Genomic DNA, 14,450 nt, shown 5'->3' on the forward strand with positions numbered 1-14,450 from the left:
TACAGATTTCCCAGATGTATTTTGAGAAGAGTTTATTAAAAATGTCACAAATGACCCTCCCTCCCCAATTAAAAAAAACAAAACAAATGTACATCTATTCACATTGCCAATACTAGAAGAAGTTCTGGCTAACATGTATCTATGCAAGTAAGTATACAATTCATAGAAGGGGAGGAACAATACAACTGATTGTAATTCTGAGGGGAAAGAACACTATCCTATTCTACCTACTAAGGCTGGAGTTTGGAAGTCTGCTTTTATCCTGTTATACAATACAGCCTTTCACTTCACAACTGCTCATTCATCGATTAATCGTCAATTGATTAACAATAGGACAGACACTCCCTATCTCCTTCACGTCATCACTAGGACCCTGAGTTTCCCCTGGGAAGTTCACAGTCCGGAAAGACTCCTGGCCCTACTCCTCAAATACAGTACCTCTAATTGCCTCCATCAGAAGTGCAATGAAAACAATAGACGTATAAAAGTATAACCGTGGTTTTTGAGACCAGTCTACAATAGTTCTCGTACAGGTAAACAATGTGGTCTATAGGAATAGTCTTGGCTTTTGAAGAGGAGTGCTTTGGCAGCATTTGCTTGTGTGACCGATTTTTATTTTTAATTTTTTTACCTTTATTTAACTAGGCAAGTCAGTTAAGAACAAATTCTTATTTTCAATGACGGCCTAGGAACAGTGGGTTAACTGCCTTGTTCAGGGGCAGAACGACAGATTTGTACCTTGTCAGCTTGTCAGATTTGTACCACTAGGCTACGCTGCCGCCCCATAATGGGGCGATCTAGATTCTAAAGTCCTTAGATTTATCCCTTTTCACCCGCCTGAGTAGTGGAACATGCCGATAGATAAGAAGCTCTTAAAACGTATTTCACGTGAAACTGATCCCTGCGCTCCGCCTTTCGAGTAGTGTCTTTCACATAGTGCTGACTCCAGAACAGTGTCTTTCACATAGTGCTGACTCCAGAACAGTGTCTTTCACATAGTGCTGACTCCAGAACAGTGTCTTTCACATAGTGCTGACTCCAGAACAGTGTCTTTCACATAGTGCTGACTCCAGAACAGTGTCTTTCACATAGTGCTGACTCCAGAACAGAGAACAAAACGCATTGGAGAGATTACTCTGTATTCAAGAATATTGTTTCTTCTTCCAAGTCAGTGTTATTGGTTCAGCTCTCACACCTGCAGGTCCATGTTACACTGTCTGCTGAATCCAAGTTGTCTGCTATCTTCATTTATCAGTTCTGTTTAGTGAGGCTGAGTGAGGGGACATGTTGAGGTATGATTATCAAACAACCATGCAGTATGTCCTGTTTCCAGTCTCCTTACTCTCAAACTGTCACACAAAAATCTAGTATGCCCAGTCCCAAATCAACATCCACCTCTAGGCCTAGACACTTGTGTATCTTAAAGGATGGCATGGGTTTTAGCTACAGGGTCGTGTCTAGAGGGTAGTTCAGGCAGTGGCTCCATTCTCCTCTAGGACTCTGTGGATTCTGTTTCCAGGGGCACTCTGAATGGCCTGGGTGATGTTGCTAAGGTCCCTGATGCTGCTGTGCTGCGATTTGCTCTCCAGGCGCTGGGTGGAGCCGTGCTTTGATATGCTGTCCAGATGGTTGGTGCTGCAGTGTCTGGAACCTGATTGGTTGTTGAGGCGGAGCATGCTGTCGTAGGGGAGGCGATCCTCGACTCCGCGGAAACTACACGCCGTGTACCTGACAGGAGAGGAGAGACGGTTGGTCAGGTATCTGGGACTATACATAACATACTGATGCCCCATGTTGTTCTTACTCCCCTTATCCCCGTCCATCCCTACCTGCCGTCTCTGGATCTATAAAGACTTCCATGGAAGCTGCTTGCCCGGCTGGTGCTCCCGCTGGGGGGCTCGTCCAGCATGGCCAGGTAGGTGGAAGACGCGTTGGTGGAGGTGCCCTGTGTGGACGTCCCTCTGGACTTCCTCACGATGGGGGTGTTGGGATCGTGCAGGAGCAGCTGGGCAAAATCTGGCTCCTGGAGCACCTGTCTACTCTCGTTCACCACACTACTGGAGAAGGGAGAGAGGGATGAGACAGAGGGGGGAAGTGGAAGGGAGGGTTGGAGGGGAGGCCAGGCAGAGGAGGGAGGGGAGAGAGAAAGGGAAGGCAGAGCAGTAGATGAGGAAGGAGGAGTGTATGGAACAGGGGGTGGGAGAGGGGGTTAATGCTTTGATCACAGGGGAGGGGGTTGAGCGCAGAGAAGGGGCCTATCACTACCACTACTATACAGCAGCCACACCACTACACATCACCTGCACCACTACACATCACCCACACCATTACACATCACCCACACCATCACCCACACCATTACACATCACCCACACCATTACACATCACCCACACCATTACACATCACCCACACCACTACACATCACCCACACCACTACACATCACCCACAGTTGTTCATTTGAATTTTAAATCTCCACTTTACATAAAGCCAGTAGTTATAATACATTCAGGCCCTTTAACTTTCTATTGTAGAATTGAATAGAGCCCTTTGACTTCTCTTAAACTAAAGAAAAGGTGTAGTGGCGTCATTCCATATACAGCATCTCTCTATTTGATTGAAATAATCTTTGCCAAATGAGTACTACCAGTAATAGTGCAAGTCATTAGAAAAACATTGCTGTTCATGACAGTTATATAGTGCAAATCCACTTATGTTATGGAAATAACACGTTTTAGCAACTTACTCTTTGCGTCTCTGTCCGTGTAAGAAGCTGGCCCATTCGAAGCAGGTCTTCTTGCTGCCCACCCAGAACACTGAAGGGATCCCGACAACCAACATCATCAAGTACTTAATGAGGAACAGAGACAGGTTTGGTCTGTTGGTCTGCTCAATCTAGGACACACAGAGAGAGGTGTGAGTGTCTGCCATAAGGGAGTACTCTACTAGCAATCAGTGCTGGATTGAAGCAGTGTGTGTATGAGTGATTGTACATGTACAGTACCAGTCAAAAGTATGGACACACCTAGTCATTCAAGGGTTTTTCTTTATTGTAACTATTTTCTACATTATACAATAATGGTGGAGACATCAAAACTATGAAATAAAACATATGGAATCATGTAGTAACCAAAAAAGTGTTAAACAAATCAAAATATATTTTAGATTTAAGATTCTTCAAAGTAGCCACCCTTTGCCTTGATGACAGCTTTGCACACTCTTGCCATTCTCTCAACCAGCTTCACCTGAAATGCTTTTCCAACAGTCTTGGAGTTCCCACATATGCTGAGCACTTGTTGTCTGCTTTTCCTTCACTCTGCGGTCCAACTCATCCCAAACCATCTCAATTGGGTTGTTGTCGGGTGATTGTTTTCGGCCAGGTCATCTGATGCAGCACTTTATATATTTTGATTTGTTTAACTCTTTTTTGGTTACTACATGATTCCATATGTATTTCATAGTTTTGTTGTCTTCACTATTATTCTACAATGTAGAAAAATAACAAATACAACCCTTGAATGAGTAGGTGTGTCCAAACTTATGACTGGTACTGTATGTCTGCAAGGCTCCGTGGGTGGGAATGTAGATCTCAGTGAGTATGACCCTATGGTATGGTTGTGTCTGCAAGTAAGGTGTGTGTGTGTGTGTGTGTGTGTGTGTGTGTGTGTGTGTGTGTGTGTGTGTGTGTGTGTGTGTGTGTGTGTGTGTGTGTGTGTGTGTGTGTGTGTGTGTGTGTGTGTGTGTGTGTGTGTGTGTGTGTGTGTGTGTGTGTGTGTGTGTGTGTGTGTGTGTGTGTGTGTGTGTGTGTGTGTGTGTGTGTTTCTAACAGACTGAGCAGCTTATCGCTTAAGGCATAAACAAATCAACAGCCAGCACAATGTCATGTCTCTCTTCCCCCCTCTCTTTTTCCCTCTCTCCTCCCCCTTCTCTCTTTCCCCCTCTCTTTTTCCCTCCCTCTACCCTCTCTCATTTTCTCTCCTCCTCCTGCCTCCATCCCCTCACTCGTTCCCTTTCTCTCTACCTCCCCTCTGTCATTTTTTTCCTCCTCCTTCCATCCCCCTCTCTCAATCTCCCTCTTCCCTGCTCCCCTGTAGATAGTCAGTTCAGCAGAACACAGTCTTAGTAAGAGCACACACACTATCTCCCCCTCTCCCGGTCAGAAACACACACACACACCGCAGTCCTGATGGCAGCATTATGAGTGGAGCAGGCAGAGCAACCTGGGGTTCAGAGAGACTAATTACAACAGACTGAAATAAGAGGAGAGAGACTGAATCACTGCAGTCATACATCCCTCCCTTCAGTTAAGATGTTTTATCTTGTAAACTCCTCTAGATGGGCACATCATTGTTGGCCAACTGTTCTAATCAGAAAGGCTCTCTCTGGAGGAAGCAAAATGACCAGCAGGACTGAACCTTTCTATTCAAGTCAATGTAGGCCAACATGTTGTACAGTTCTTGTAATTATATTTCTGTGGGAATAACCCTACTGTAGCCCTGTTTAGTCATAGCTGAGTCCTTTCTCTTTGCCATTTAGCAGACGCTTTTATCCAAAAGCATCTTACAGTCAGTCGTGCATTCATCTTCCAATACAGTGCCTTGCAAAAGTATTCAACCACTTGGCGTTTTTCCTATTTTGTTGCATTTCAACCTGTAATTTAAATGGATTTTTATTTGGATTTCATGTAATGGACATACACAAAATAGTCCAAATTGGAGAAGTGAAATGAAAAAATGAACTTGTTTAAAAAAATACAAGTAAAACATGTAAAACGTAAAAGTGTGCATGCATATGTATTCACTCCCTTTGCTATGAAGCCTCTAAATAAAATCTGGTGCAACCAATTACCTTCAGAAGTCACATAATTAGTTAAATAAAGTCCACCTGTGTGCAATCTGAGTGTCACATGATCTGTCACATGATCTCAGTATATATACACCTGTTCTGAAAGACCCCCAGAGTCTGCAACACCACTAAGCAAGGGGCACCACCAAGCAAGTGGTACTATGAAGACCAAGGAGCTCTCCAAACAGGTCAGGGACAAAGTTGTGGAGAAGTACAGATCAGGGTTGGGTTACAAAAAAATATTCCAAACTTTGAACATCCGGAGCACCATTAAATCCATTATTAAAAAATGGAAAGAATAGGGCACCACAACAAACCTGCTAAGAGATGGCTGCCCACAAAAACTCAAGTACCAGGCAAGGAGGGAATTAATCAGAGAGGCAACAAGGAGACCAAAGATAACCCTGGAGGAGCTACAAAGCTCCACAGCGGAGATTGGAGTATCTGTCCATAGGACCACTTTAAGCAGTACACGCCACAGAGCTGGGCTTTACGACAGAGTGTCCAGAAAATGTTTTTCTGGGGATGTTTTTCATCGGCAGGGACTGGTAAACTGGTCAGAATTGAAGGAATGATGGATGGCGCTAAATACAGGGAAATTCTTGAGGGAAACCTGTTTCAGTCTTCCAGAGATTTGAGACTGGGACGAAGGTTCACCTTCCAGCAGGACAATGACACTAAGCATACTGCTAAAGCAACAATGAGTGGTTTTAGGGGAAACATTTAAATGTCTTGGAATGGACTAGTCAAAGCCCAGACCTCAATCCAATTGAGAATCTGTGGTATGACTTAAAGATTGCTGTACACCAGCGGAACCCATCCAACTTGAAGGAGCTGAAGCAGTTTTGCCTTGAAGAATGGGCAAAAATCCCAGTGGCTAGATGTGCCAAGCTTATAGAGACATACCCCAAGGGACTTGCAGCTGTAATTTCTGCAAAAAGTGCCTCTACAAAGTATTGACTATGGGGGGTGAATAGTTATGCACACTCAAATTTTCATATTTTTTTTGTTATTTCTTGTTTCACAATAAAAAAATATTTTTCATCTTCAAAGTGGTAGGCATGTTGTATAAATCAAATGATACAAACCCCCAAAAATCAATTTTAATTCCAGGTTGTAAGGCAACAAAATAGGAAAAGTGCCAAAAGTGGGTGAATACTTTCGCAAGCCACTGTAGATGGCTCCAGCGGGAATCAAACCAACAATCCTGACATTGCAAGCGCCACACTCTACCAACTGAGCTATGCAGGACCTCTCTTTCTCTCTGGCTCTGTTTACATACTGATATAGAGAGGTCCCTGCTGAACCATAGCTCTTTAAGTGCTCTGAGGAAGCAGAATCCTCCCTCCACACATCAAACAGCTCTGAAGGGCGGTCAGCAGTCCTACATGTATGCATGTTGCGTTTATATTTTTGTTCAGTATACATGACTCAAATGTAAATGTAAATTACGCTGGTTGGTGATTACGCTGCTTTTACGAGAATAAAAAAAAACACTATACACTGCATGACCAAAAGGGGTCTGAATCCTTTCTGAATGCACTGTAGCTGCATATGACATAGCATAGCCCCTCTCTCTGCCCCATTTTTCTCCCAGCAACAGAACCTCAGAGAGAGAGATTAACTCACCGCTCTATAGTGTTTCCCCCCCCCCCCCCCGCTGTAACTCATCAAAAAGGCCTCTAATGCCACCATAAGCCATCTCTGTTGGAGGCCCCCCCCCCCCCCCCACACACACACACACACACACACACACACACACACACACACACACACACACCACACACACACACACACACACACCACACACACACACACACACACACACACACCACACACACACACACACACACACACACGGGGCCCAACGGTATTCCAGGGCACGTTCTCAGCATTTTTTTTTTTCGTGGGTGAACACGACTCCAACACCTTCATTAAGTTTGCTGACGACACGATGGTGGGAGGCCACGGTGAGACAGCCTACAGGAAGGAGGTCAATGACCTGGCAGTGTGGTGCCGGAACAACAACCTCTCCCTCAACATCAGTAAGACCAAGGAGCTGATCGTGGACTACAGGAAACTGGGGGGTGAGCACGCCCCCATCCACATCGACGAGGCTGTGTGGAGTGTATAGAGAGCTTCATGTTTCTCGGTGTCCACTAAGGACTTAAAACACACGCACAGTCGTGAAGAGGGTTAGAAGGCTAAAAAGGTTTGGCATGGGCCCTCAAATACTCAAAAGGTTATGCAGCTGTACCATTGAGAGCATCTTAACTGGCTGCATCACTGTATGGTATGGCAATGGCACCAGCCTCGATCGCACGGCGCTACAGACGGTGGTGCGGACAGCCCAGTACGATGTGAAAGAGAGGCCTGGAAAATCATTAAAGACTCCAGCCATTGACTGGTTTCTCTGCTTCTGCACGGCAAGCGGTACCGGTGCATCAAGTCTGACACCAACAGGCTCCTGAACAGCTTCTATCTCCAAGCAATAAGATGGCTAGATGGCTAACAAAATGGCTATACGGACTATCTGAGTTGACCCTTGTATTTTAGTCTTATATTGGACTGCCTCTATGCACACTCACAGGGCCATACACACTACACACACTGACACACTGACACTCACTCCATCATTTGCTCACACACACACATAATACGCACATACACTTCTACTGACTCTACACACACCCACTCACATACAATCATCATATATGCTGCTTCTACTCTGTTTATCATATATATCCTAATATCCTGATACCTAGTTACCTTACCCTTATACATACATGACCAAAAGTATGTGAACACCTGCTTGTTGAACATCTCATTCCAAAATCGTGGGCATTAATATGGAGTTGGTCCCCCTTTTGGTGCTATACAGCCTCCATTCTTCTGGGAAGGCTTTCCATTAGATGTTGGAAGATTTCTGCGGGGACTTGCATCCATTCAGCCACAAGAGCATTAGTGAGGTCGGGCACTGATGTTGGATGATTAGGCCTTGCTCGCAATCGGTGTCCCAATTCATCACAAAGGTGTTCGATGGGGTTGAGGTCAGGGCTCTGTGCAGGCCAGTCAAGTTCTTCCACACCGAGCTCAACAAACCATTTCTGTATGGACCTCACTTTGTGCCCGGGGGCATTGTCATGCTGAAACAGGAAAAGTCCTTCTCCAAACTTTTGCCACAAAGTTGGAAGCACATAATCGTCTAGAATGTCATTGTATGCTGTAGCTTTAAGATTTGCCTTCACTACGCGCTTCAGCACTCGGCGGTCCCATTCTGTGAGCTTCTGTGGCCTATCACTTCGCTGCTGAGCCATTGTTGCTCCTATACGTTTCCACTTCACAATAACAGCACTTACAGTTGACGGGGCAGCTCTATCAGGGCAGAAATTTTATGAACTGACTTGTTGGAAAGGTGGAACCCTCTGATGGTGCCACGTTGAAAGTCACTGAGCTCGTCAGTAAGGCCATTCTACTGCCAATGTTTGTCCATGGAGATTGCATGGCGGTGTGCTCGATTTTATACACCTGTCAGCAATGGGTGTGGCTAAAATAGCCAAATCCAATAATTTGAAGTGGTGTCCACATACACTATATATACAAAAGTATCTACCTCTATCACTCCAGTATCCCTGCACATTGTAAATGTGGCATTTATTATTTGTATATCTTGTGGGTTTTTGTTCTACCTTGTTATGTTTAGTATTACATTGTTATTTATTACTGCATTGTTTGGGTTAGATCTGGCAAGAAACGCATTTCACTGTATTTGTGCATGTGACATTAAAACTTGACACAAACACCACACACTAAGTCCACTAGGTCAGTTTGTAGGCAGATCTCTGTGCCAACCAAACCAAGGTCATTGGATGGTCTCAGTACCAAATCTCCACTGTGTGCCAACCGCTTTACCACTAATTAAAAGGCAAGAGATTACACACAATCAATGTGGTATTGGAGCTGTTTGGACAAATTGACAGCACTGACAGACAGAGTCCCCCCGTGACTGAGGTGAGCAGCAGACTATAACTAACCCTGTTATCTGAACTACAACAATAACTACTAACACAAACCCTGTTATCTGAACTACAACAATAACTACTAACACAAACCCTGTTATCTGAACTACAACAATAACTACTAACACAAACCCTGTTATCTGAACTACAACAATAACTACTAACACAAACCCTGTTATCTGAACTACAACAATAACTACTAACACAAACCCTGTTATCTGAACTACAACAATAACTACTAACACAAACCCTGTTATCTGAACTACAACAATAACTACTAACACAAACCCTGTTATCTGAACTACAACAATAACTACTAACACAAACCCTGTTATCTGAACTACAACAATAACTACTAACACAAACCCTGTTATCTGAACTACAACAATAACTACTAACACAAACCCTGTTATCTGAACTACAACAATAACTACTAACACAAACCCTGTTATCTGAAACACAACAATAACTACTAACACAAACCCTGTTATCTGAACTACAACAATAACTACTAACACAAACCCTGTTATCTGAACTACAACAATAACTACTAACACAAACCCTGTTATCTGAACTACAACAATAACTACTAACACAAACCCTGTTATCTGAACTACAACAATAACTACTAACACAAACCCTGTTATCTGAACTACAACAATAACTACTAACACAAACCCTGTTATCTGAACTACAACAATAACTACTAACACAAACCCTGTTATCTGAACCACAACAATAACTACTAACACAAACCCTGTTATCTGAACTACAACAATAACTACTAACACAAACCCTGTTATCTGAACTACAACAATAACTACTAACACAAACCCTGTTATCTGAAACACAACAATAACTACTAACACAAACCCTGTTATCTGAACTACAACAATAACTACTAACACAAACCCTGTTATCTGAACTACAACAATAACTACTAACACAAACCCTGTTATCTGAAACACAACAATAACTACTAACACAAACCCTGTTATCTGAACTACAACAATAACTACTAACACAAACCCTGTTATCTGAACTACAACAATAACTACTAACACAAACCCTGTTATCTGAACTACAACAATAACTACTAACACAAACCCTGTTATCTGAACTACAACAATAACTACTAACACAAACCCTGTTATCTGAAACACAACTACTAACCCTGCTAACACAAACCCTGTTATCTGAAACACAACAATAACTACTAACACAAACCCTGTTATCTGAACTACAACAATAACTACTAACACAAACCCTGTTATCTGAACTACAACAATAACTACTAACAAACCCTGTTATCTGAACTACAACAATAACTACTAACACAAACCCTGTTATCTGAACTACAACAATAACTACTAACACAAACCCTGTTATCTGAAACACAACAATAACTACTAACACAAACCCTGTTATCTGAACTACAACAATAACTACTAACACAAACCCTGTTATCTGAACTACAACAATAACTACTAACACAAACCCTGTTATCTGAACTACAACAATAACTACTAACACAAACCCTGTTATCTGAACTACAACAATAACTACTAACACAAACCCTGTTATCTGAACTACAACAATAACTACTAACACAAACCCTGTTATCTGAACTACAACAATAACTACTAACAAACCCTGTTATCTGAACTACAACAATAACTACTAACACAAACCCTGTTATCTGAACTACAACAATAACTACTAACACAAACCCTGTTATCTGAAACACAACTACTAACCCTGCTAACACAAACCCTGTTATCTGAACTACAACAATAACTACTAACACAAACCCTGTTATCTGAACTACAACAATAACTACTAACACAAACCCTGTTATCTGAACTACAACAATAACTACTAACACAAACCCTGTTATCTGAACTACAACAATAACTACTAACACAAACCCTGTTATCTGAAACACAACTACTAACCCTGCTAACACAAACCCTGTTATCTGAAACACAACAATAACTACTAACACAAACCCTGTTATCTGAACTACAACAATAACTACTAACACAAACCCTGTTATCTGAACTACAACAATAACTACTAACAAACCCTGTTATCTGAACTACAACAATAAATACTAACACAAACCCTGTTATCTGAACTACAACAATAACTACTAACACAAACCCTGTTATCTGAACTACAACAATAACTACTAACACAAACCCTGTTATCTGAACTACAACAATAACTACTAACACAAACCCTGTTATCTGAACTACAACAATAACTACTAACACAAACCCTGTTATCTGAACTACAACAATAACTACTAACACAAACCCTGTTATCTGAACCACAACAATAACTACTAACACAAACCCTGTTATCTGAACTACAACAATAACTACTAACACAAACCCTGTTATCTGAACTACAACAATAACTACTAACACAAACCCTGTTATCTGAACCACAACAATAACTACTAACACAAACCCTGTTATCTGAACTACAACAATAACTACTAACACAAACCCTGTTATCTGAACTACAACAATAACTACTAACACAAACCCTGTTATCTGAACTACAACAATAACTACTAACACAAACCCTGTTATCTGAAACACAACAATAACTACTAACACAAACCCTGTTATCTGAAACACAACAATAACTACTAACACAAACCCTGTTATCTGAACTACAACAATAACTACTAACACAAACCCTTTTATCTGAACTACAACAACAACTACTAACACAAACCCTGTTATCTGAACTACAACAATAACTACTAACAAACCCTGTTATCTGAACTACAACAATAACTACTAACACAAACCCTGTTATCTGAACTACAACAATAACTACTAACACAAACCCTGTTATCTGAAACACAACTACTAACCCTGCTAACACAAACCCTGTTACCTGAAACACAACTACTAACCCTGCTAACACAAAACCTCTTAAAGGTGGACAGAAAATTAAGAGCAGTACAGGTGCACTCATGTGTGAACAATACACACTGTTACAAATGTACACACACTAAAACCCTACAGTAGCAAGGAGGAAGTGTTTGAATTATTAATATTCTCCAGATGAGTGGGGATGTGTTCCACAGCTCCAGGCAGAGAGGAGCTTCTCTGAAGTGCTTCATCTATTAGAAACAACCAATCTGAGAGGTCTCCTGTGTCTGTTTGACCTGGAGCACTGGAGCACTGGAGCTAGGTGTGTTGGGAATACAACTATTGTGTGAGACCAATATATACTGTATTCTCTGTTGTTTTTCTTTCCTGTATTACATTTTGCACCAAAATTCAAAATAGATATTTCCAGTTTTTTCACGGGACCCCATGAAAGCTCGCTGAGGTCCCCGGGTCCTATGTTAAGAATTACTGTTGTAGTGTTTAAAATAATATTTCAGTGCAGTTGATTGTAGTTTCTATAAATGGTGACAGTAGGTATATAATCTGGTATAGCCTGGTACGGACAGGTATATGGTATAGTGGTCAGAGTAGGTGTAATGTTTCATAGTGGTTAAAGTATGGGGAGTGTACAAAACATTAGGAACACCTTCCTGCAGTGGTGTGAACTACTTAAGTAAAAATACTTTCAAGTACTACCTAAGTAGTTTTTTTGGGGTATCTGTCATTTACTTTACTATTTATATTTTAGACAACTTTTACTCCACTACATTCCTAAAGAAAATAATGTACTTTTTACTCCTTAAAATTTCCCTGACACCCAAAAGTACTTTATTTTGAATGCTTAGTAGGACAGTAAAATTGTCTAATTCACGCACCTATCAAGAGAACATCCCTGGTCATCCCTACTGCCTCTGATCTGGCAGACTCACTAAACACAAATGCTTCGTTTGTAAATTATGTCTGAGTGTTGAACTGTGCCCCTGGCTATCCGTAAATTTAAAAAACAAGAATATTGTGTTGTTTGGTTTGCTTAATATAAGACATTTAAAATTATTTATATTTTCACTTTTGATTCTTAAGTACATTGAAAACCAAATACTTTTAGACTTTTACTCAAGTCGTATTTTACTAGGTGACTCATTTTCTTTTAAGGTATCTTTACTTTTACTCAAATATGAAAATTGGGTACTTTTTCGCCCACTGCCCTCCTGCAACCAATGCTATATATCAAATTTGTAGATTTTGTTTCATATTGCATTATTATCACTAAAGCATTTGTGATTGTTAATCTGTGTTTTGTAGTTTTTAGCTACATAAAAATGTGGTTAACAAAAGTAGCTAGCTAGCTAAGTTTCGGAAGAGATTACTCATGTTTACATTATATGCATTAACTCGCAACATACTTTAACATAACGTTAGCATAGCTAAAACAGCATAGATAATGACCCTACTTGTCTACTAGCATAAGGTAAGATTAACTTGCTAGTGCAGTAGCTATAGGTCATCCCTCATCATGATCCATGGTTATTTAGCAAGCTGCCCAAGTTAGCTGGCTAGCTAAGCTAGCTATCACTCGTCATGATCCATGGCTACATGGGCTACTACACAGCCTGCAAGTACTCTGTCAACCCCAGGAAAACATGCCAATATAGCCTGGTACTAGCTACGCTACAAATAAACATCCCCCAAGAACATATCCCTGGATTTTATTTTTTTTTAAATAAAAGGGCGGGATTCGGGAGAAGTGCATGCCTCATAGTCACCTCAGCACAACTATGCCCTGTAACGTGTTACTGCCTGTAAGACTCAATCTGCTGCGAACCAGCCAGTCTAATGACAATACAGATGACACAAGAGTACATAAACAAACGTTTAACTTCAAAATGATCAGCTAGCTATATGTGAATTGTAATAATCTATCTAGCCAGCGAGTTTAACTGGCAAAAACAACAGAAAACAAATGTTTTGCAAGGTAGATGATTACAGGAGCTGTTAATTCTTTGTGACTAGCTAGCTACTAATTCTTCTTGGCTAGCCAGTTAGTCCTATTGACTTACTATGGGGTTGTAATCTACTACAGTGGGTATTGTAGGCAGGTAAACATGCCAAAATTAATACAGTATGCATTTATTCATGTATCAAGATACAGTATTGTAGTCAGGCAACATATGATATGTGAATGGGCAACATTTCATTCTGATGTCTGAGTTTATTTTCTCTTGCTTCAGCCCAAATAATGGTTTTCAATAAATATTGTGTTGTTTTTACTTGGTTGCGTCATATTTCTGTGCATACTTTCCGTTGAAGCTTTCATCGATGCATGCTTCAAAATGTGTACAAGCGGAGTACACATCTGAGAAGTGCCCTCCGTGCTACGTTTCACATACTTTGATTTGGACTCATACTCTGACTGATGCGTGCTCCAATTTGTGTGCTCAGAGCACGGTAGTACGCACATTGAGAAACACTCAGGGGATGTGGTGTTGTGGTTCCAGTATAGATCTCACCTGGTATAGACAGGGGATGTGGTGTAGTGGTATAGATCTCACCTGGTATAGACAGGGGATGTGGTGTAGGGGTATAGATCTCACCTGGTATAGACAGGGGATGTGGTGTAGTGGTATAGATCTCACCTGGTATAGACAGGGGATGTGGTGTAGGGGTATAGATCTCAC

The 14,450-nt window shown here is 41.4% G+C and overlaps 1 protein-coding gene across 4 annotated transcripts in view; it reads right to left on the reverse strand.

Annotated features, from left to right (window-relative positions):
- Window positions 1–17: 17 nt before the first annotated feature.
- The window catches only part of LOC106608120 (frizzled-3), a 46,786-nt gene continuing 32,353 nt past the window's right edge, over window positions 18–14,450 (reverse strand). For all 4 annotated transcript variants that reach the window (XM_045721035.2, XM_045721039.2, XM_082977015.1 and 1 more), the window contains 3 exons: window positions 2,746–2,894; window positions 1,830–2,057; window positions 18–1,728 (listed from right to left, as the gene is read on the reverse strand). In XM_045721035.2, coding sequence (XP_045576991.2) covers window positions 1,470–1,728; window positions 1,830–2,057; window positions 2,746–2,894 — 636 coding nt within the window. In that variant the 3' untranslated portion in view covers window positions 18–1,469. The remainder of the gene's footprint in view (window positions 1,729–1,829; window positions 2,058–2,745; window positions 2,895–14,450) is intronic.

The sequence above is a fragment of the Salmo salar genome, chromosome 06, assembly GCF_965601325.2.
Source record: "Salmo salar chromosome 06, fSalSal1, whole genome shotgun sequence".
Taxonomy (NCBI): Eukaryota; Metazoa; Chordata; class Actinopteri; order Salmoniformes; family Salmonidae; genus Salmo; species Salmo salar.